The sequence below is a fragment of the Glycine max genome, chromosome 5 (assembly GCF_000004515.6).
Source record: "Glycine max cultivar Williams 82 chromosome 5, Glycine_max_v4.0, whole genome shotgun sequence".
Taxonomy (NCBI): domain Eukaryota; kingdom Viridiplantae; phylum Streptophyta; class Magnoliopsida; order Fabales; family Fabaceae; genus Glycine; species Glycine max.
Genome location: NC_038241.2, coordinates 33,315,835 through 33,340,456, shown reverse-complemented (window position 1 = coordinate 33,340,456; position 24,622 = coordinate 33,315,835). Strand labels below are relative to the sequence as shown.

The window sequence follows — 24,622 nt, the reverse complement described above, 5'->3', positions numbered from 1 at the left end:
TTAAAAAGGAAATAAAATATATCAAATTTCTCACTTGAGTTAAAATGATAATATACAAAAGTGCATTTCTTAAAAAGATCCTTTCGAAATTGACATTAGACATTTTTTTTGTGTGTAAAAAATTATAAAATATCATATTTTTTAAATTTTATTCCCCAAAGTAATGACGCAAGCGAAATTTTAGTCTGATGATAAAATAAAAGCTGAAAGAAAGATCATTAACGAGTTAAACGTATAACATCTAGCTGACCATTTTCAACAGTTCAATATATTATGAACTAGTTCTCTAAGTGATTTAAAAAAAACAAGGAGTTAAACAAGCAGTGTATATATATATATATATATATATATATTAAATTTATTGACTTTTGCAAATATATTATAATAATAAAATATTTTTTTGACTATTAACTTAGTAATATATTTTATAATACGTTACATCAAACATGTTTTTTTTATTATATCATGAAAATATATTTTCAAAAACTATTTTGATACTGATTTTATTTTTAATATTATATTAATATAACATTTTTATAATAATTAGATTATACTCATAGTACATTGACTTGATTTAGAAAAAAAATATTATTATTTTGTTTGATGATTTAGTTTACATAAAAAAATGTATTCGTTAATTTAATGTGATCTTTGTCTCTAATTATAAAATATAATGGACTAATTTATAGTAATTAAGAAAGTTAGTTAATTTAGTTATTAATATTGAATTTATAATATTTTTCTAATTTTATTCTTAATTTTATTGAAAGTCTATTGACCTTCTCCAATTTTTATGGGAGAAAGAAAGAGATAATTTAAAATATTTTAGTAAAAAAAATTAAAGTATTAGAAAAATGAAATAAAGTCTTTTTTGACAAAAATATTTATCAATTATCTCTTGTAAACGGGGATGCAGGGAGTACATTTAATATCAATTGAGTTCTAATGAAAAAAAAATTATTTGAGAGAATGTTATATTTATTTTTCTAATATAAAAAAAATATTTGTTTTAAAAAAATTATGTAATAGATGATAAAATTGAGAAATAATTTACTGTTTTAGTATTTAACTATAAGAAAAAATAATTAAAAAGTACTGTAAAAGAGAAAAAGGTGCAGTTATACAAGTGTAAATGGGAAATGTTTGCATGCTACTTTTAAAAACCAGCGAGAGATTTGTAAAAGGAAAAAAAAAAAAAAAAAAAGAAAGCGAGAAATACAAATTAGAAAAAGCGAATACGTTGTAAAAAAACAAAAAACATAGAAATTGTTACCATTTGTGATTTGTGAGTTTCCTACGTAGTGTTCTCATTCGTTGTTGGTCGTGCTCGTCCTCTTTCTGTCGCCATTCTCGGCGATCCGAAGCGCAAAACAACCGCAATCCCTTCGAATTTCGTGTCTCGATCCCTAACCTCAAGGTAACAATCACCGATTCCAAAATCTATTGTTCTGTTCGATTTGCATGTTAATCTTCGTAATGATTTTGATGCTTAGATTCTTAGATTCTCTTCGTGGAAGCCTATGGCTTTTTCTTTTGTTTTGATTGTTGCACTTGCACGCTCATAGGGATATATTCTGGTTGTAAAGTCTTCTTCTTTATTCAGGTACTTTTGTGGGGTTGGTCTAATTACGGCTTGTAATTAGTCAATTCTCATTCCTATATATTAATATTTGGCTTTTCTAAAAAAAATTGAAATTGCATGCTTTCTGGGTTGAAATAAGTGCGTTTGGTTTAGAACACTCTGCTGCAAATGATCCACCGCTGGACGCCCAGTTATGATCTCCAAAAGTAGGACCCCAAATGAAAAAAACATCAGTTTTCTCATCTACAATTCCATGCATGAAATGAAATATTCAGGAGCACAATAGCTGCCAATCAAGTAATTAGGTGAATATATTCAATCACGAGAACCTACTAAACTTTAGCATTAGTAATTTTTTTATTTGCGTAAAAAATGTGCCTTCAAATTTTGATACATTATGGTGAGGCTATTGTTCTGGTAACCACTTTGCAAGCCCAAAATCACATATCTGGAAAAAATCTCAATCAATTAATAAGGGAGTGATATATCAGAAAGATTGCGTCAAACAAACAGGGAGTACAACAGAGCCTTAAGAGACATGGCCTGCTACTAATCTAATTTACAAGCAGAACATGAATTAGCAACGTTTAGCCATTAGCACAAAACATGACATGAAAGCTCAGTTCATGTATTATCTCTTGGCAAAAGTTGAATTTTTTTCAGAGGATAAGAATAATATTAGAAAATAGTATTCTATTGCTTAATTAATGATGATATGGCAGAGATATTTATACATGAGGAGCTCATTACAACAATAGAGGTTAAGTTTAGCTTATCTTAGAATATTGGAACATATCAGTTGATAACAGCATAATAATATAAAATCGTTACACCTGAAACTAATGACGAAGTTAATGCTCCTACACAACCACAAAAATTCAGAATACATTCATGGAGCCTAAGTTTCATGTATCAAAGTAATAAATTCAAAATTCTCCATGACCTGAATATTCTCTGCCTTAGTATCTCTATGAATGATTCGCCTGTGACCACTCATGCAGATAGAGGAGACCATCAGCTATTCCCAGCGCAATTTTATACCTTTTACTCCATTCTAATTTGTTTTTATCTGAACCTGGAATACACACCATGAAAGAATAAACAATAAATACTAAATACATTAACGTCAAGTTTTCTCATATGAGGAATCTGCACTGCAGACTAAAGTACAAACCATGAAGAAGAGATCCTAAACTTCCGAGTGTAGATAGTTCAAAGACAAGTTGCATTTCTCCTTCTGGCTTCTACACGACATCCAACTAGCTTGGCAGTATTAGGATGGTCAACATGAGCAATTACACCTAGCTCACGTAGAAAGCATGCGGTTTTTTCATCTGTGGTCCCTTTAGTCAATATTTTCACAGTTATTAATTGCCCATCTTGGAGACACCCCTTGTAAACCTCAGCCAAACCACCTCTTCCAATTATATTTTCTACATTTAAAAGGAACGATGAAAATCAACCTAGTCAAACTGATCCCCTCTAAGGGTAAAAAAGAGCATTAGAATCAAAATGTGGCATAGTTAGGGTGAGATTTCAGACCATTGCTAAAATTGTTGGTTGCATTTCTGAGTTCAGAGAGGCTGAAAGTGACCCAAGAAGACCTGAAATTGTATAGCTTACTTAGAACTTGGTTTCTCTGCTGCTTTTGCTTTTCCACTTTGGTATCTTGGGGATACTAAGAGGAGGGAGGGACCCTAAGTGCATCGAAGATTTTTTCCTCCAAAGTTCGAAGAATTTGGACCAGTGAGAGTGTGCCCGCATGCTTGTACAAGTGGTTTCCGAATATGCATTTTCAGCAGTTTCAGGGGCGTAAAGGGAGGACTGGTATAAAAGTGGAGGAATGGAATGTTATTTGGTTTGCAAGTGTTAAGGGAAATTTGGATCAATAGAAACCATACGTTGTTCAGGCAGAAATTGATTAATATACAAGTTATAGTTGAGGATGTTAAAATTCATTCTTGGAGATGGTTGAGGGCAAGGAGGAAAGGTTTTACTTATTCTTTGACATCATGGATATCAAATCCCAGACAGTGTCTTGGAGAAAGTTCAATAATTTTTTAATAATGATGCAGAATGTTGGAGATTGAAAATCAGTTGTATAAGGTTGGCTGGTGGATGTTGGAATTGGCAGTTGCTGAATAAAGAATTTTCATGTGAGATGTGGCGCAACGGCATGGGATAGTTAAGGTGAAGGACCAAACTGGGCGAATGAGTCGGTGGATATTATTATGTTCAAGTTTGGAGACTTATGGAAGTGGTCAAAGTTATGAAATAATTCTCAGGTATCAGTTGGGGATATGGATCGAATGCATGGTGGGCACGTGGTTCTGGATCTGCTACGTACATAATTTAGATGTAGATGGTCCAATTTTAAACAGATACAGGCAGTTAAAACAATAAAAGGGAAGCTTTCAGATGTGTTGCAGGAAATTAATAAAGATTGATCCTGTTATGATCAGAATCGGTGATGCGCTTTTGGTCCTTTGGTCGCTTCAAATTATGCAGGTTTACAGATTGGTAATATGCTGCAGCATGAAGTGGGCCGAGAAATATAGTTGGTATTTAAAGTTTTTTTCTATTCATCTATGTTGGATTTATACTCTGGGTGTTAGCTAGAGGTATTTTGAACTATGATGTATAGTGTTTCTGTCTTTGTTTTGGGCACTACTTGTGCTAAAACTGAGTGTTTTTTAATATTATATTCATTAATGTGGAATCAAACATGTGAAAATTTACCTAAAATTGCATTAAGTGATATTTCAACGTAATTCTAGAGAATATAATGTGAAACCAAAAATGCACTAAGTCTGATGAAAACACTTTCAAAGATTTTATATGAAAAAATGTTAGTTATTTGACTTGATCCTGGCTGACCCAAAAATGGAAATTTGTTTTTGCAGCTGGAAGAGATGAATTGGATACAGCGCAAGATCTACCTTTACAATGTGACTTTTGGGCTGTATATGTTGGACTGGTGGGAGCGTTGTACCTTCAGTATCCTTTATTCCACTCTATAGTCTATTTTAACTCATTTATGTGTTTTTCCTTTGTAATTCTCTTGGAATGCAAAATTTTGATCATTTCTAGATATTTATGTGGGGGGTTTCTGATAGAACAGGCTCAATCTCTCGTTTTATTACTCTTGTGATACAAATGTACATCTAGGGATTAAAGCCTAGCCTCCCAAACCAACCACTGTGATTACTCCCCAATCCATAATTCAGGCAGTCGGTCTCTATTTATAGCTAACACCTAACTAACTAACTGCCATTAACTGACCTAAACAGTTACAAGGCTAACTACTAAACTGTAACTGATCTTAGTCAGCTACCTAACCTTGGTTATGGCTGCTTTGGCTGTTGCTCTGGCTTCCTCTTATACTTGCCATGGGTCATTCCTTCATATACTTGCTTAATAGGTAGCCTAACAATACTCCCCCCGCCCAAGAGAGCCACCTTGTCCTAAAGGTGAAATGCAAGAAATTGTTGCTTCAAAGTCAGGTAAATCTTTCCATTGGATAAGCACTTCAGTTGTGCCTACAGAGTGGTTTCTGATAGCCTCTACAGCTAAAGGCTCTACCCTTAGTTCCAGCTCATCAATCAGCATAGGAGGCAAGGGTTGGGGTTTCACCGCAGGAGCAATGACTTTCTTTAATAGAGACACATGAAAGACTGGATGAACTTTACTCTTGGGTGGCAAGTTGAGCTGGTTAGCTACTTTACCAATGGCCTTAGAAATCTGATATGGTTCATAAAATCGAGGGCTTAATTTCTCATTCAACTTTTTAGCCAAAGATTTCAACAGATATGGTTGTAATTTCAGGTAAACCCAATCATCCACAGCCAAGTTAACATCCCTACGGTGCTTATTGGCATAGGCTTGCAACTGATCTTGAGCCCTAAGCAAATTAGTTCTGAGTTGGTCCAACAAAGAGTCCCTATCTTGGGTCAGCCTGTTGCCTCCTCCATTGCTGAAGGAATAGTGGTTGCCTTTAAGCAATTGAGATGGATCTCTGCCACAGAGAGCCCTGAAAGGAGTGAACTTAGACCAAAATTCTGCCCAACTCAAGCACGAAGGCCAGCGCTTTTGTTATTCAAGTAATCTCTGATCAGTTAAAAACTTCAGACTTTTCTGATTTGTTAATATAGTGAATTTGCGGCCCATTAAGCAGTGTCTCCATTTTTGTACTACCAACACAATAGCCATGAGTTCTCTCTCATAAACTGACTTTTTCTGAGCCTTTTCGGTGAGAGTTTGGCTTAGAAAAGCCAATGGTCTCCCCTGCCCCTAATCCTTAAAAAGACGCGTTAGTCTTCACCGTGAAGGGTTGAGTAAAATCAGGTACGGTGAGAACAGGAATTTCTGCCATTGCATTCTTCAATTTTCTGGTAGCTTCCTCAGCCTCCTCATTCCATTTAAAACCATCCTTCTTCACCAAGTTATACAAAGGCCTTGTAATCCTACCATAATTCTAAACAAAACGTCTGTAATACCTCGTGAGACCCAGAAATCCCCTTAAGGTTTTCACATCACTAGGAGTAGGCCAGCTTCTCATGACCTCTGGTTTTTGAGGATCTGCAGCTACACCTTCCCCAGAAACTATGTGCCCCAAATACTCCAATTGACTCTGCCCGAAACTGCACTTTTTCTTGTTGACCAACAATTTATTCTCAACCAATTGGGATAGGACAACTCTCAGTGAGTCCTATGATCCTCTTTACTTTTGCTATAGATGCGGATATCGTCAAAAAATACCAAGGCAAACTTCCTTAAGTAGGGCCGCAAGACTTCATTCATTAATGCTTGGAATGTGGAAGGGGCATTCGTAAGACCAAAAGGCATTACTACAAACTCATAATGGCCCTCATGGGTTCTAAATGCAGTTTTTGGGATATCTTCTACCTTCATAAGCTATTTGATGATAACCGGATTTAAGATCCAATTTAGTAAAGATTATTGCACCCCCTAATTCATCTAGGAGTTCATCTATAATATGTATCGAAAATTTATTGGAGACTGTTATTTTATTGAGAGCCCTACAATCCACACAAAATCTCCATCCTCCATCTTACTTTTTCACTAGGATAATAGGGCTTGCATAAGGGATGATATTGGGTCTAATAATCCCTAACTTCAGCATGTCATCAACTAGCTTCTCAATTTCATTTTTCTGGTAATGAGGGTACCTGTAGGGCCTTATGCTGGGAATTTCAGCTCCATTTTTTAACTCAATGCTATGGTCCTGTCTCCTTGAAGGAGGGAGACCACTAGGGTCCTGAAAGACCTCATTATATTCCTCAAGAATACCTTCCTTCCATGTAGGTATCAGGTTTGCTTCCTGTACAGCTTGTAGATCCTGACAGCACAACAGGAATTCCTCTCCTTCATTCCCCAGGACCTTGACAAAGGATCTCAGCGAAGCAGCAGATCTGGCCATTGCAGGTTCTCCCTTTAATGTGAATGACCCTTCAATTGTAGGTATCTTCAGAGTTAACTCTGAAATTTGCCCTTATCTCACCCAGAGATGCCAACCATTCCATCCCTAATACCACTTCCACTCCTGCCATTTCAAAGACAAATAAGTCTTGCTGGATTTTCATTCCTTGTATCTGCAATTTGATATTCTTGCAGACTCCTTCACACCTGAGTTTTCTTCCATCCCCTACTTCCACAATATATGGTTTAGTAGGTGTGATTGGTATTTGTTGTTGTTCCACTACAGCAATAGAAATGAAATTATGAGAGGCACCACAATCCACCAAAACAATGACTCTGTTTTCAGCAATATTGTCCCACAGTCTGATGGATTTTTTTGAAGTCAATCCTGACATGATGTACAGGGACAGCTGAATACTCTGCAGTTGTTTCTCATGTCTTGCCTCCTCTTCTTTTTCGTCTTCTTCCTCTTGTCCTTTTCCCATAATAAGGACTCGGAATTGTTTATTGGGACATGTATGACTAGGGCCAAATTTCCCATCACCAGGATAACAAAGTCCTTTTTCTGCCCTCTCCTGGAATTCAGCATCTGAAATCCTCCTAAAAGGCCTACCTCTGTATGCTCTGGTGGACTTCACACTATTTGGTTCCAAGCTCAAACTCGTCTCTCTTGTTTTTGTCGTGGTGCCTTTGTTTCTTGGCTCCCATGTTACAGTTCTTGAGGAACTGTAACTTCTAGTTGGACCGCCTCTGTTTCCTCCAACATTATCTTTTTCTATTAGTGAGTTTTTCTCATCTATCCATTGCACATAGTCCATCAGTTCCGGGAGAGAGTTTATTGGATGCAACTTCAGCTCTGCCCTCGCCACCTCTTTCAGCCCATTCTGAAATATCCCTTTCAAATACTCAGGTTCTGTTCCTCTTAGCGGACCTGCATACAATTCGAACTTCTCACGATATTCTGCTACTGTTCCTTCATGTTTCAGACTGAGTAGTAACTCGTAAGGGCTTTGGTTCATCGAAGGCTGAAATTGCTGAATCACAGCTTGCTTGAAATCGGTCCAATTAGGGCTTTTTGCACAAAATTCCCGCCACTGGTACCAGGTTAGTGCCTTCCCTTCCATTGCGACCATGGCTGCCTGGATTCGATCTTCTTCCTCTACCCCTTTAATCTCGAAATAACGTTCCACCTTATTCGTCCAGCCAAACGCATCATCTCCGTCAAAAATTGGAATCTCAAGTTTCTGCCACTTTACCTCTCAATCGCGATTCTGGTGTTCTGCATGGTCACGATTGCCGCTTCCATGATCGGTGCTCGACAAGTTCCGAACTGCCACCATTAGCTCTGCCATTTGTGCCTTCAGCTCCGCTCGCTCGATGCGTTCATCTTCAAACAATCGCTTCAGACTTGCAACGTCCTCACACGTGTTGATCTTGCCTTCAAAACCTCGTTCTAGAAATGCCATACACGCATCCATGTTTCCTCACATTGAAACCATGAATAGCTTCACATCACAGGATCAAAATTTTTCTCTGATAGCAGTGATAGAACATCTAGGGACTAGAGCCTAGCCTCCCTAACCAACCACCGTAATTACTCCCCCTCCATAATTCCAGGCAGTCAGTCTCTATTTGTTGCTAACGCCTAACTAACTAATTGCCTTTAACTGACCTAAACAGTTACAAGACTTACTACTAAATTGTAACTGATCTTAGTCAGCTACCTAACCTTGGTTCTGGCTGCTGCTCTGGCTTCCTCTTATACTTGCCATGGGTCCTTCCTTCATATACTTGCTTAATAGGTAGCCTAACAGTTTCTTTAAAAAGATTCATCAATTGATGGAAATTTGTTTGTCACATACTTATAAGTTAGTCTGTCCAATAGTGGTTTTGGTGTCCTTTGGTTAGAAAGACAACTTAAACTATGTTAGAGAATTATGACAAAGAAGTTAAGGAATTTCTTAAATTCATATGCTGTCTTGTCTATTGTGGTTCTGCTTGTTGGAGTTCCTAAACTTTTGCAGATATTGTGGTGATTGTATTAATGTGTTTCGTTCTACGATATGTTACTCAGTTCTTCAAGAGGTAGTGCATCTCCTCCATCTTTTTAATTAGTGACATAAATTGAATTCGTCCAATTCTTAACATGCAGGTAGTTTACTGGATTATAATGATATATAATTATATATGGTTATTAAGTCTGCTAGTTTTTACTGCACTTATTCTTGTTAATTAGGAATGCATATCACTGCAGTCTGCAAAGAATATTTAACATGCATGTAGTAAACAGCACACTCTGACATTTCTCCAATCTTCACCTATTCTCCACCTATGCAAACTCTTAACAAAATACTTTTTTACGTCACTAATCTCCTACATTTGTCTCTATAGACCATACTATAGGCTATTAGACTATATGCAAATTTTAGAAAACTCAGATCTATATGTAACATCTTTACGGACTTCTACAATGATCTGATGATAACCATTGGTCAAAACTCAAAGTTGAGACTTTTTCTTTCACTGCAGACATTGTAAATTAGAGATCGAAGCCAAAATAAGGATTATATATTTAATTCTTGGCATCCAATTGATGTAAAAATCCTTTGTAGTGCAGCAATATGCCATTCTGAGAGCCCTTTATATCTTAGCATCCGATTTAGTTCCCATTCCCAATTCTGAATATGCAAGTAAATGTAGAATTGTAGATTCTTTGTACACAATACTTCCACAGCCTTTGAATAAAAAATAATAGTGTTCAAAATCTTCAATTAATCTATTGCTGAAGCCACTTATATTGCAATTTTTGCACTAGATCTGCTTGGAAATTCGACCTAATTTCTTCCTGCAATTGCAAGAGAATATCTGTGCATGAACTTTTTATATTTTTTTTAATTTCAGGTATGTTTGGTAAGAAGCAAAACCATTGTCACGGGAAGAAGCAAATGTAGATTGTTACTTGGGGGTTAATATTACTTGCAGCCGGTGTATTTGGTATAGATGACTAGGGAATATCTTGATATAGCCTGACTTGGAATTTCTTTAAGCTACCCAGAAATTGCCCTTTTGATGCCAAATATACACCGTCATGAATCTTATTTAAACATCTTATAAGCTTCTATAGGATGCCAATTAGCATTCTTTACATTGTAATAATTGTTGGGAATGTTCAATACTAAGCGTTTTTTGACATTTGAATAGTGGTAAGTGTGAACTCCTCCGAATGCCATCAAAGGTTTCTTGAGTTTCTTCATAAAAAAGGGGAAGTGTAATTAAAAAAAAAAATCACATTTCGAGATAATGACTAAAGCTAGTTACTACCTCCGTCCCAAAATGATTGTAGTCTTAGGTTATTTTATACAAACTAAGAAAAAATAATAAATAAATAAAAGAAAGTAGTAATTTTTTAAAATTAATTTTATATTATTATTATTTTATTTATAATTTTTGTTGTTCACTATTAATATTATTAAGAATATAAGTGGAAACAAATAATTAATGTTCCAATAAAAATCGAAATGACAATTATTTTGAGAATTGTTTTTTACAATTATAATGAGATGAAGGGAGTGAAATTATCGTCCTTTTTTTCTAAATTGAAGAGCATAGTAAGAAAAATTTAGATGGGAATTGAATAAATTTTTGTATTCAATTTTTAAATATCATCTAAATAGTCATGGATGGATGAATGTACAATATAAATTCGTTCTTGCGGACATGGTATTTCGAGCATATTGTCTAAATGTGGGTACGTAGGAAGAGATGAGTGTAATCGTTTACCAGGTTCTCCAAATAGAGAGTGCATGCTCTCTTATCATGCTTGATTTGGGTTTCTATGTTTAATAGACTAGCTTCAATGTCGACCCCCCTTTGATTTTATCCCTTATGTCATTTTAGTGTGCTTGTACTCTCCACGATCACTATTTATCTTTACCTTTTTTCTCAATGAAAAAAATTGACCCTTCATGGTTCACATGCATACAACTTGGTTTTAGACTATTAAGTAGTTGTAACAAATTGTAGATGTGTGAGTTGTTTAAATTCTCTTATACTTGTCTTCAATTCCTAGGAATCAAGAAATTGGTTTGATGTTGTTTTGATGCTTGGCATTAAACTGGAGTTCGCTGTTGTCATACTTGTCCTATCTTCATTTTTAATCATATATCATATTTTATTTAAAGAAATACTGATAAAAAATATTAATACTGATAGAGAAATTTCCTCAGAATTTTTAACTTCTATCTTTCAAGGATGACCAAATTGTACCTAAAATTTTAACTCAAACAGTTGACGATTATTAAGTGATTGTCTCGGTGGTTACTCGTGTATATATTCAAATGATGCTTCTAAGTTCCTAACCAAGATGCTTGTTTATCCTTTAAACTTGATTGCTTTTTTGTGTGTCTTTTTTTCTGTAAATAAAAAAGACAAAACAAGCAATTAAAGGATAAACAAAATGCTTGTTTCTGTTTTGCTAAACACCAACTTCGTCAATTAAAACTCACCACCAACGGACTAGGCACTCAAAATTAAGAAGAGTAATGCTATTTACAAACTGTTCGGATAAAATCTCCCAAAGACCTGATTGAGACGAAAGATTCCTTACTTTAGAATTTAGAGCACTCAACGAGAGTAATAAACTGAAGATGTGCATATCATGCATTCCCAAGTCGTAGCATTTGTGAAGTTGATTGTGCGGTAACTGATGTCATAATAATATTCGTGATTATAGCTAATCAATAGTGGATAAGGTGATTTGAAGTAATCACTAATCTCCTGCCAAAACATAAACACGTTTTCGTTGATCAAGTATATAACAAAAATATGATTATAACAAAAAATGTGATTCTATTGTATGTTTTCTCAACAGAAATGAGTTTTCGTTATGTTAAACTATTACGAAATATATTATACTTTTGTAAAGTGATTAAACTAATAAATTAAAATAATTAAGATACAATTTACCTTTTTTAATAATAGTGAGTATCATATAGATTATTTACAAAAGTAATTGAATTACCTTTATTAATAGTAATTAAATTATTATGATACAAATTTGTTTGTATCATAATTAATTTAATTACAATTAAAAAAGATAACATTTGTTATCATTAATTCAAATTTTAATTGAAAATTTAATTTATATCACAAATAATTTTATTAGTATTAAAAAAGATAATGTGTGTTGTGATTAAGATAACTTATATGATAATTAATTTAATTATTTTAAAAAAGGTAACTTATATTATAATTAAATAATTAAAAAATAATATATATATATATATATATATATATATAATATGAAATTATGATTTTATTATGTATATAAGCCTAGATACATAAAGGAATCGTTGTGCATCATTATAGATACAAAATGAAATTATGATTTTATTGAATCTAAAAGTTAAAGAAGAAAGGAAAGAGAGAAAAGTGTGGAGGTGAAAGAGAATAAAATAGGGAAAGCATAGCGCTGGGAGGTGAGGGGTGAGGGAAGAGGAAGTGGTGCAGGAAAATAAAGGAGTGTAAGAGTGTCTTTTTGTTTGTTTCTGAAAAAGCGAGGTGAAAAATGCAAGAAAATAGAAGTGAGAACTGAGAATAACAACTCTCCTTAATGAATAATTTTAAGATTGAGTCTTGGACATATATATTTGTATTAAATACTCATATTACCTTCAAAGTAAAAAAAGAAAAATACATTTAAATGTTCTGTTCTTGGATTGTCTATAGCAAATATTACCTTCAAAATAAAACTACAGGTGGTATAATTATTATTCAATGTTTCACACTAGTTTAATGTTTTCCATTAAGAAATTATTAAGAAAAATATTTAAATGTTAAAATCTTATACTGTTTAAAAATAATCATAGGCAAAGCCGCAAAGGTCTAAACAAGTAAAAATTAACCTACTAAAATCAGTCTAGGAATGGAATTTGGGTAATATAGACAAGTTCCTAAATTCAAACTTTGTTTGTGCCATTGTGCAAAAAAATTAAAATACAAAGTAAAAAAAACGTGGTTAACTTTGTACTTTCATTAGTGAGTATTTGGTTCTTTATGTTTATTTTAAAATTAAGATGAAATATAAAAAAGAAAAAGTGTTATAACAATGTAAAAAAATTTACACCGTCTTATTTACATGTCTTTCAATCATAATTCATCATATATGATAAATTTCATCATATATGATAAATTTATTTATTAAATTGTATGATAATCACTCTAAAAGTCATTAAACTCATAAAAATATGGATTAAAAGATTAAAAAATAACTTTAATTTCTGCCATGAGATGTGCCTAACAAAATATAAATATTTGAAAAAAAATATACTAAACAAAATAAAAGAAGAATACATGAGAATATTTTAATCATAATATAATATAATATTTTATTTTAATTAAAAATCTCTTCGTGTGTGTATTAACCTTAAAAATCAATAATTTTATAATATATTATAGGTTTAACTGTTCATAAAAAAGCATTTTAAAATGCACTGTTCAATCCTTAAAAAAATATACGGTTCATATTGAATAAATTATAAAAATAAGTTTTATAAATACTATTAAATGATATATTTTTATCTTGTGTAAAAGTATTTAATTTTTTGTTTCGACCTTTTTCCTATTTTTTCAGACATTTTAACTAAAAACTTCTTTATATACACAACTAACAATATTTTGATAAAAAAAAAATGTTATTGTTTACATAAAGAAATAATACTGTATCTCTATCACTAACTTTTAACTAGTTAAAATCATAATACACTTTATTAAAATTAAAATCAATGATGAATACAGAGTTCTTGGTTTACATAACCAATAGGTATGGATAAAACTAACACAATGGAGTCAAACACGTGCTGATTAAGCTAGCATAATTGTGTCAAACACGTGCTACAACGTGCGGAATGCAGAAATAGTATATTTACATACATTTCATCAAAGAACTAAATATATCATCCAATGCTTTACAGAGGAAGTTTTCTGTGATGTCCAACGGAAAATGATATTTTGGGAAAACTAGCATCTACATGATAATATGATCTCATAAAACTATTAACATTTTATTAAAGAAACATGCAAATTATAGGAAGTCAGTAACCATCTTTCGAGGAGCTAGAACTAGCATGTAAATCTTTCAACTAGGGGTTATATAATCAGCAACGAGGGTTGTCATGTCATGTGGGACATAAAAATCACCACAAAAAAGTATAAGAAAAATATACCACCCACTACAATGTTCTCATCATCAGCATAAACAAACTAGGACCTTCACACCTGGGTCAATGTTGTTGTTGTTGTTGTACCAGACTCTATCTTGTAAATCTCTAAGTTTGAAGTAGCCACAGCAGACAAACTATAAATCTCAGGAGATCGAAACTCATCACAATCTGTGGAGCCATTCTTGGTGAAAAAAGCAATCAGAGTATTCATCATCCTACTCACAGCTGACTCGAATTCTTTCTGGGCGTTAGCCGTAGAACTATTGCCACTACTTGGAGCTAGATTATGTACAACTGACCCAACCGGAGCCCCCTCCGTGTATGATTTACAAGCTCTCAGTATTTCAAATGCTCGGGTACGGAAATGTCCCGCAACCAACTCCTCAAAGTGCTGCACACGAAAGAAATGTTACACAAGATTGTGATTTAGACAGTTCTTCAGTTAAGGCTCCACACACATCAGGTTTAGGTGTGTTTATATGATCAGAAAACCATATAACCTAGATCCAATAGTTAAGCTCACAATATCAGCTATCTATCCATATATTCATGAAATAACAGAGTAGCATATAAATGACCTATGCTACACAGCATTGGAATAAAAGTTGGTGAATGATAATTCACAAGTACTCAGCATTTCCTGTTAATTCATCAAAGTAGCAAACTCCTAATATCCTAGAAGTCTCAAATCAAATAATAATTAGTAAAACGGATTTCATATTAATTCTTTCTTTTTACTTAATAGAGAAAGGGTCAGTTATCTGTTTTAAACATGAAAAATTAAAATTTATTCATAATAATATCTTAAATTTTTTATACCATAGGCAAAAGTCACTGAAAGTGATCATCCAACACACTTGAACCTTCACAAATTCTTGGACAAAATAAATTTTCCATTTTCTCAATCATTATATAAAAGATGACTCCTGCATGAATCTCCTGAATAATATACATCAGGAGAAACCTAAACTACAAGTGACTACATCTGGTTAAAACCAGCAATCAGCCAATATTGCCCAAAAAGTTAATACACAAAAGATAACCCGATAGATAAAAATTATATCAATGTATAATAAGACCGAAGCCTGGTAAATATAAATCAATCAGTTAAACCATAACATAATTTTTTTCTATTGATAAGCACAACTGTTCCTGGAGATCATATGAATGCATTTTCACTGTTGATATTCTGCCACACTTTCTTTCCTAGTCCCATTTTAACTTTTTCTTTTTTCTTTTATTTTTTAATAGAAAGATAAATTTATGGTTTGTGTTTCTTACAGTTGGCCTTTAAAAGAATAATTATAAGATTTTGTTTTTCATTAATAGTTTTTATTTGATTTTAAAAGTTTTGCAAGTTTTTCACATAAAACACACACATACCTGTATCATAAAATTTTTAAAAGGGACATCCCTGTATCATTCCTGTGTTGTATCCAATATCCACATCAGTGCTTCTTTGCTCTATACAATTATGTACAAGGTTAAGAGAAAGATCATAGAATGTTTCCTAGAGAAAGCTTTGCATAACTTTAATCAATTATTTGAATTTCTTTTGAAGGCGGGTAAAAAGGAGGTAATCCTACTGCTCACATGCAGCTAAGTTGTTTAACTATAAAAGTTATCTGAGCTCATGATTCAGGAGTACAGTTGACTCAATATCAGGATGCATTATTCAGCTCCTAAAATCTGTAGCCTGTTTAGTGACTTCATAATCCTCTTCTCATCTATTGATTTTTAATATCTAGTCAAACTTTAATATTATAAATAATATATATATATATATATATATATATATTATATGATATGACATCTAAAATCTTGAAACAGATATTTAGTTGTACTGATCCAATTTATTGAGCAGACACAGTATCATAAAAAAGGCAGCCAAATCCATCTATCACCCATGTATGAAATTCAGCTCAGAATCACAACAATTACTGGAAAAATAAGTGACCATTTGGTTTGAAATAATGTTTTCTATTCTCATTTTCTGATTTCACTTTTAATTACCAAAATACCATCTTGTTTTTACCTTGTATGCTGCTTTTATATGTTTGTACTTTGTATATGAAACAGTAAATACAACTTTTTATTGTTTTGTTTTCACTATTTCTTATACAAACAAAATTAGAAAACAATTAACAAGATGAAAAAAAGGTGGCAGTTTTAGTAATTAAAAATGAAAATAGAAAACATTTTTCTCAAATCAAACAGCCACTGCCCTGGTGCAGCGGTAAAGTTGTGCCTTGGTGACTTGTTAGTCATGGGTTCGAATCCGGAAACAGCCTCTTTGCATATGCAAGGGTAAGGCTGCGTACAACATCCCTTCCCCATACCTTCGCATAGCGAAGAGCCTCTGGGCAATGGGGTACGAAGTTTTAAACAGCCACTAAGATATCGAAACTATCAAAGACAAGAGTATACACAAAGATTACAGATTCATGTATTGTTCTAGTCTACATACCTTTGGGGGTTTACGCAGAGTATACATCATTGTCTTCAAGGATAAAATAAATGTACTCTCATTGTATTCCTTAGATCTTCTTTGCCCCTCAGAACCAGGATATGTTGATGGATATCCAGGCTCATTGAAAAAAGGCTTCTCATTTAGAATTAGAGCTTGTATTGAAACCAACACTTGTAGCATGGTTGATTTTTCTGGAATCCAGTTTTCACTATTTCTACCATGCCAAGTGCCCAAAAGACTAAGGCAGACTTTTCCACATTGATATAAATTTGGATTTAGCCTCAGGCCACCTGAGTGGTAGTGAACTTTCTGCAAAAGATAGTACAAGTTAATATTATACACACAGCACGAGACAACTTAAAACACGTGGAATATGGATGATGCATACCGGTGGACCTGCAGGGTAGGTAGAAGGAAAGAGGCAATCGAAAAAGAAAAGACCATCATGGTATGGGGTGCCTTGAGGTCCAATGATAACAGCCCTTAGAAGCTCCATCCTTGATTCACAAACTCTCACAAAGATTGTCTCTGTAAAAGTAAGTCCACGTGCAATGATTGAAAATGAAAGGAAATTTTCATAAAGGTTGAGTGTTTCACCACAACGATAAAAGGTTGGATGGTAAAAAGAAGTTGGACAATGATTTACCATTCTCCCAAAAAAGATTTTAAAGATGACAATTGTTATTAGAAAACAAGATTAAAAAAAATGCAATAGAGAGACACTTCAAACAATACGTCTCTAGGAAAGGCCACAACAGCAATGAATATCATCTTGTAGATAAAGGATAATGAATATCTTTTCTAGAGAGAGAAAGACTTTACCTGGCAGATTTTCCTCTAAAATTTTCCATTCCTCCTGGATCTTTTTGGCCCAATTTTTAGGCTTCTGTAACATTTAAAAAAGCCAGATTCTATTCAATTAGTAGCTTAAAATTTAAAAATACATGTTGGCAAAATGCAACCTATTAGCCAAAAACAGTTTCCCAATATTTATCACCTGTGCATCTTTAGTTCCCTCTTTATCATAGTGATGATCAGGAAAAGAGTCAACAGTATCAAATTGCTTAAATTGTTGAAACTTTTGCATGACTATATCATCAGTTTCATCCACTTTTGCCTTGGAACTAGATTCTGTACGGGAAAAAGCAATAGCCTGCTTGCATTCACTAGAAGAAATGTCCTTCAACCAAGGCAGTGATGCCTCCACCCCAGGGGGCAAATCCACATTGTCAAATTGGTCCTGCATACTTGAATAATCATCTTCATAGATATCATCATCATTGTAATCAAAAGCATAATCAGCATCTTCATCTCCGTCATCGTCAATCATATCTGCATCATCATCAATCATATCCTCATCATCATGACATGAAATATCAGAATTGGAACCATTTTGATTGTTTGAATTCAGTGATCCTGAGGTAGAACTCTTGCAGAGATCACCACTCCCAGATGACTCTCCCACACTCACAGAATTTCCATGATCACTGATCAAAGAATCCTGCAAAAGAAGATAAACCAAAAAATAAACACATAGAGCTAAAGGTCATGCTAAGCACGTGGGTTCATCCCCAAGCTAAACAAAAAATTAAATAGTTTTCCACTGCCACCTAGTGCAACTTTTTCATTATACTCCCCCCCCCCCCCCCTGTAATGCACACACCCCATATTTTCCCCCAAGAAATTGTTCTTTCTTTCAACCTCAATTATGTCAAAAATAACATAATACGCAGGATTGACACAGGAAGTGACTTTGCTGCAATGTGCAGATTAGTAAGTCCAGCAGTAAGCCCCCATGTCAACAGGTTTTTGACTTTCCAACTAAGCTTGGGTGATTTTGGAACACTCTCTATTACTAAACTGTAGGCATGATGTATCATGAACACGAAGAACATGCCAACCACATCATATCACTGTTCAGAAGTAATGAGATTCAGCTACAGGCATCGGTAGGCTATGAAGTCAACTCTGATAGGGACTTGGGTACTATGGGGTGCCTAAGTCTCACATCGGGTAGTATAGGATGCACAGTGAAGTTCTTAAGAGCCTAGTTTTTAAGGGAGGGTTCTCTAAGTACTTGGGTGCATATCAAAATTATTAATTTTTAAGGGGTAGGGGTAGGGGAAAAAGGCAATCCCTTATCCATGAATTTAACATGTACCAACTACTTATTCAGTATAGGATCATACCCAGAATTTGCAGGCCATGTAACTGGCACTCAAAACAAACGTCCAGTTTCGTTTTTTTTTTTTTTTTTACAGCAACAATAGAAATTTAATAAAAGCTTAGAAGATATTTCCATACTCCCAAATCAAATGCACTAACAAACACAAACACGTTTTCAAAGCCTGTCTTTTGGCTATTTTCAAAGGTGATGAGTTCTTGGAAAAAACGAGCAAGTTTTATGGCATTTTACGCATTGTTGCCACCCACATTAGCAAGTATCGCTGAAAAATTATCAATGGCGACGTTTCAATTGTTCCAAAATTATGAGCCAAAACATGGAAGATCAAAATCATTTCATCAGAAAAGAAGAGGGCCAAAAGAACAAAGGAAAAAAATTAAAAAAGAAAAAAGAAAAAAAAAACGTGATTTTGCAAAATTCAGACGATTAGGGGTGAACGTCAAAATCCAAAAGAGCACAGAAGACGAACATGAAGAAGAACGATAACATAAGCAACAACCTTTACCCATAATATAAGTACGAAAAACATGAGTGATACTAGAAACGAAAAATGAAGAAGAAAAAAAGGGAATATTTTTACGGAGAATTGGTGGAAAGGGGTACCTGCTCCGGCTTTCGTTTCTTCATCCCAGAATTGTGGGGGTTTCCGTGAAGATCCATCGGAATCAAAGGCTGAACTGAACCCCCACACACACAACACAACACAACACAAGTAGTAGAGAGAAAGGTACCACCCAAGTGCAAACCAAGAGCCACTCCTACACTCCAAAACGGGGTCAAAAAAATACCTACTAATATATTACTAGTGTTGATAATATAAAGAATAAATGTTTTTTTCTTAGGAAGAGAAAAAAAATAATTTTTAAGTAATAATAAAATTAAATCTTTAAATTTCATTTTAGAATTAAAAATAAATAAAATTTATTAAATTTATAATATTTTTTAGTTATTAATTACTTTTCTAAAATATTATCATTTTATTTACATATTATATATACAAAGTATTTATTAATTGTCAACCAGGTTAATCAAATTAATAGCAAACATATTTATTATTATCGGTGGATAACATATAAATACTTTATAAGATAGTCTTAATCATGGTGAATTTTTAAAGATTCGAGACTCAATTTATCTAAATTTTCAATGGAAAAAAATATCAATTAATATATCTACTTCTATTATCTATCATCTACCATATCTATCAAATCATACTCATATTAGTTCAAAAAATTCATGTAATAATTTTTTTAAAAATAATAAATACTTTTTTAAATTTGAAATTTTTTATTATATTTAAATTTTATAAAATAAATTGACAGGATATTGATTTTTATAATTGTAGTTAGAGAAGCACAAATCCAACATGGTATCATAAAAAAATAATAAAAAGAAACTAACATATAAAAAAAAGAGGAAAGCCATAATTCTTTCCTCCATTTATGCAATTGTATCATTCTGTTTTTGTATTGATTTAGATTTGTTTTGGAAGAATATTTTCTGCAAATAAAAATGTATATATATGACATTGTTACAATATTGTTTTTTAGATTTTTTAGACGTTGAAAAGAGATAAATATAATAAAAAATATCTTAATTAACTTAATCTAATAATAACTTAAATAAAAAATTTATTTTTATTAGATAACAATCATTTAAAAAAAAGGTGAATAACGCAAAAGGGAAAATATTTTAAAAATAAAAAGTATTTCTAGTTTACGAGAAAGGAAAAAATATATATAAGATTGCATTTGAGATTTTTAAAATAATTTTTTATATTTATTAAAATATAAAATCATAATATATATAATTATGGAAAAAATATATGTTTTGACTGCAACAAGATTAACTCATTCCATCATAATAATGGCAAAGATACAACTTGAAGGATAATGAAAACTATGGGGGCCGGCAAACTTAGAGGGAATATAGATATTGTTAATATTTCCTTTTACCAAACAAGTAAAAGAAATTAAAATTACACTAGAATGCTATGTTAAGCAAAGTTTGAAAATGAACATAAAAAATAAAAAGTAAAAGAACATACTAAAGTTAATTATATATTTTTATAATTTTATTGGTCAAAATGTATTAAAAACAATTTAACATTTTTATTTAATTTCTTCTTAGATTATGTTAATTAAAATTAATGGTTTTTTAATTATATTTATCTCTTTTAAAGTTACGCGGGCGCATATATATATATATATATATATATATTTCTTATTTCCCTTTTTAAGCATAGATGGAGAAAAAAAAACATGTGTTATCCTTTTAAGACTAATAGTAGTTACTATAATTTAAAATTAAATAAGGTTTAATTTAAAATGGAATTTGAAATAATAGCATACTGATAATAATATTTAGGAATAAAAATGCTGATAATAATAATTGTGTAAAAATGATAAAATATATAATAAAAAAATCTTATTCTTACAAGCTATGTGTGAAAATGTGGTATGTTTGTGAATGACACCTAGATCAAACAAAAGAAGTTTATAAAATGAAAAACATTCCTTGTGTCGCACGCTTAATGAAAATTCAGTGCTCACTCTCACATACGAATAAGAAATTTCACTAAACAACAGTAATATACACATCATATACATATAAAAAATATATCTATACACATCGTATTTGTGGTACTGCGAGACTTTGCAGTCAACACCAGACGACAGCAATCAACCACACTGACGCACACCATAAGCACATGTGCTTAGTCTAGATAACCAATCAAATGCTACAACCTAGCATTTAAGCAAAATATACTGCCGTATAGTATTTTTTTCTAAATTGTAAATTGGTTTCATGTAATTTTAAATCTCTAATTCATTCCTTATTTAAAATTTAGGTTTAGTTATTAGTTTTTAAACTTATTCATTTTAATTGTTATAATTAATAAGTAAATTTTTTAGTCCCTAAAATTTATATTTTAATTCTCAAATGATTTCTCATTAAAAAATCTTAACTAATAATGTTAAATTTGTTTAAGGTGAAACCTTTTGAAAATTAAAATATAAATTTTAAGGATTAAAAAATTTATTCATTAATTTTCAGGAGCTAAAAAAATTACTTATTAAGTATAGAGATTAAAAGAGATAAATTTAAAAACTATAAAAATTAAATAAGTAATTAAACCTAAAATTTAAAATATTTAGTCTCTTTATTTTTTAAAATAAAAAATTTTAATCTTTAATTATTCTGGTTTAATTGAATTCATGGCATTTACTTTAAAAATAAGATAATAATAAATCACTAATTAATTTTATAGGTATCAAAGTTATTAATTTTTTTTAATTATAAAAATTTATAAACTGAGAAAATATTTAATATATAAATATTTTTATTTTATTTTATTTTATATATTTTATTTTGAATATTTATATATTTTCATTTCTATTTTATCAATTTATAATAAAAATTGATAAATGAATATATAAATTATTCACATATATTATTTTGTAAATTAATTTTAATATATAAATTATTTTTTCTCTAATTATATAAATCAACATAATTGCATCAATTAATATAAATTATACAAATTACCAATTTTTTTAATATGTAAATTATTTCTATTGTAATTATATAAATTAATAAAATTTAATATTTATTTTTTAGGAAACTTACATGTTAATATTTTAGTTTTGACTATAAAAAGGTTATTTAGTAAATAATTTTTAAATACAAAGTATATAAATGAAGAAAATTACATAAATTAATTGTAAACCACTTATATAAATTATTTTATGTAAATTTATTTTTATATATAAATAATACAAATTTTTAATTTAATTATAAAAAATAATAAATTTTAATTTTGACATTATTTAAATATTATTTTTAATTTACACAATTTCTATAAATTACATAAAATGTTTTTTTAACAATAATCTATATATTATTTTATGTATTTTTAAAAAAAGTACAATAAAATATACATGTAAAATTAAATATTATATATTTTAATTTAATTTATAAAATTTTATAATTTAAAAAAAAATAATAACTTAATTAATAATACATGTAAATAGTATTTATAAAATTATTTAAGCAAAACAAGTTTTCAGTAATTTATTATTTTATCTTTAAATAAGTAAAAAAAAAACTGACTGATTACTTTAGGGTATAATATAATAACCCAAGTTGCAAAATTATATGACCATGATGTTAGACAAATGGTCTCAGTTATCTTAAGAAGGGGGGGTTGAATTAAGATAACAAGAACTATTCCCCAATTTAAAATTTCGCTCTCTCTTTTTAGATTAACAATGCACCTTAACATGAATTACTCAAAAGATAATTCAGAATAAACTTCTTTAAAGGCAAAAGATAAATAGCAATAAATAAAAGGAGATTAAGGGAAGAGAAAATGCAAACTCAGTTTTATACTGGTTCGGCCACACCCTTGTGCCTACGTCCAGTCCCCAAGCAACCCGCTTGAGAGTTCCACTATCTTGTAAATTCCTTTTACAAGTTCTAAACACACAAGGACAATCCTTCCTTTGTGTTTAGAATCCTTTACAACAAGAGACTCACAGTCTCTTAATCCCTTAGAGAATGAGAAGAAGAAGAGAACAAATCTCTCTAGAAAGAGATGGATTTTACAGATTGAGCACTCAATAATTCCTTAATGAATTGCAATTGAATTGGCCAAGGAATTCTTAAGAGGATAAAATGAATTTGCTCTTTGAGAGGATAAACACTTTGTTGTTCTGAAAATCTCTAGCAATTTCGTGTTTAAGTCACATATATATAGACCATTGGTGGTCATGAGTAAAGCCTTTGAAAAGTTGTGACTCTTGAAATTATTTTTCTGAAAATCCTGTCTGGTAATCGATTACAGTAATTGTGTAATCGATTACAGCTTTTAAAATTTGAATTAAAACGTTTACTAACTGCTGGTAATCGATTACCAAAATTGTGTAATCGATTACACAGTCTAAAATTTCGAATTCAAATTTTTGTAGCTGTTATAAAACGTATTTGGCCACTGGTAATCGATTACATCCTCTGGTAATCGATTACCAGAGAGTAAAACCTTTGAAAACACTTTTTAATTTAAATCACTTGGCCAAACCTTTGCTAATTCAATTAGGAATTCCCTTCCTAATATTCTAGTGATCATCTTGATGTTGTGACTTGTAATCTTGAAGTATTGTCTTGAATTTTAATCTTGAAAAGCCCATTTGCATCAATTGCAACACATCATCATGATCATCATCAAAACATCAAAGCCAATTGCATCTACAATCTCCCCCTTTTTGATGATGACAATACAATACCTGAAATCAAGATTCAAGCAAGCAACAAACAATTGTATATAGATAAAATGTGCATCGTTTACTCCCCCTATATTTCGGAATACATGATCACTTGATTTCTAAGTTTGTTAAGCTTTTCTAACCTTTTCTCCCCCTTTGGCAACATCAAAAAGCCAAAGAACTCGGAAATCAACACAGATATAACAATGGAGTAGCAAGATATAATATCAGAGTATTAAAACAATAAGCCAAACTCACAAACAAGAAATAATCAAACCAGAATCCAAATAACTAAAATGTCAACAACCACAAAACATCCAAGACTGAAATTTAAAAACCACAAGATAAATAAGCAAAGTACTTAGCATAATAATGTAAATTCTAAGAAACTAAAAGCCAAAATACACGGCTTATAAAAGATATAATCAGAACTAAAATCTAAGAAGACGGAGGTGGTGGTGG

General features: G+C 31.6%; 2 protein-coding genes across 3 annotated transcripts; one reads left to right on the top strand and one right to left on the bottom strand.

The window, feature by feature from the left end:
* The first annotated feature begins 1,237 nt into the window (after positions 1-1,237).
* Positions 1,238-10,213, top strand: LOC100778687 (uncharacterized). The gene is made up of 4 exons (XM_014775663.3): positions 1,238-1,417; positions 4,486-4,579; positions 9,046-9,106; positions 9,923-10,213. Exons 2-4 carry the CDS (start codon positions 4,495-4,497, stop codon positions 9,933-9,935), a joined length of 159 nt encoding a protein of 52 aa, XP_014631149.1. The 5' UTR covers positions 1,238-1,417; positions 4,486-4,494; the 3' UTR covers positions 9,936-10,213.
* A 3,850-nt stretch (positions 10,214-14,063) lies between these two features.
* LOC100812552 (putative ubiquitin-conjugating enzyme E2 38) lies at positions 14,064-19,679 on the bottom strand. Of its 2 annotated transcripts, XM_041015485.1 has the most exons (7): positions 19,500-19,668; positions 17,709-18,212; positions 17,534-17,597; positions 17,100-17,239; positions 16,709-17,020; positions 15,625-15,705; positions 14,498-14,632 (listed from the first exon to the last, which is right to left on the bottom strand). In XM_041015485.1, exons 1-6 carry the CDS (start codon positions 19,554-19,556, stop codon positions 15,661-15,663), a joined length of 1,122 nt encoding a protein of 373 aa, XP_040871419.1. In that variant the 5' UTR covers positions 19,557-19,668; the 3' UTR covers positions 14,498-14,632; positions 15,625-15,660. The 2 variants fall into 2 exon arrangements, with proteins under 2 accessions (XP_040871418.1, XP_040871419.1); XM_041015484.1 differs by lacking the exon at positions 15,625-15,705 and having other exon boundaries at positions 14,064-14,632; positions 19,500-19,679.
* Between the last annotated feature and the right edge of the window lie 4,943 nt (positions 19,680-24,622).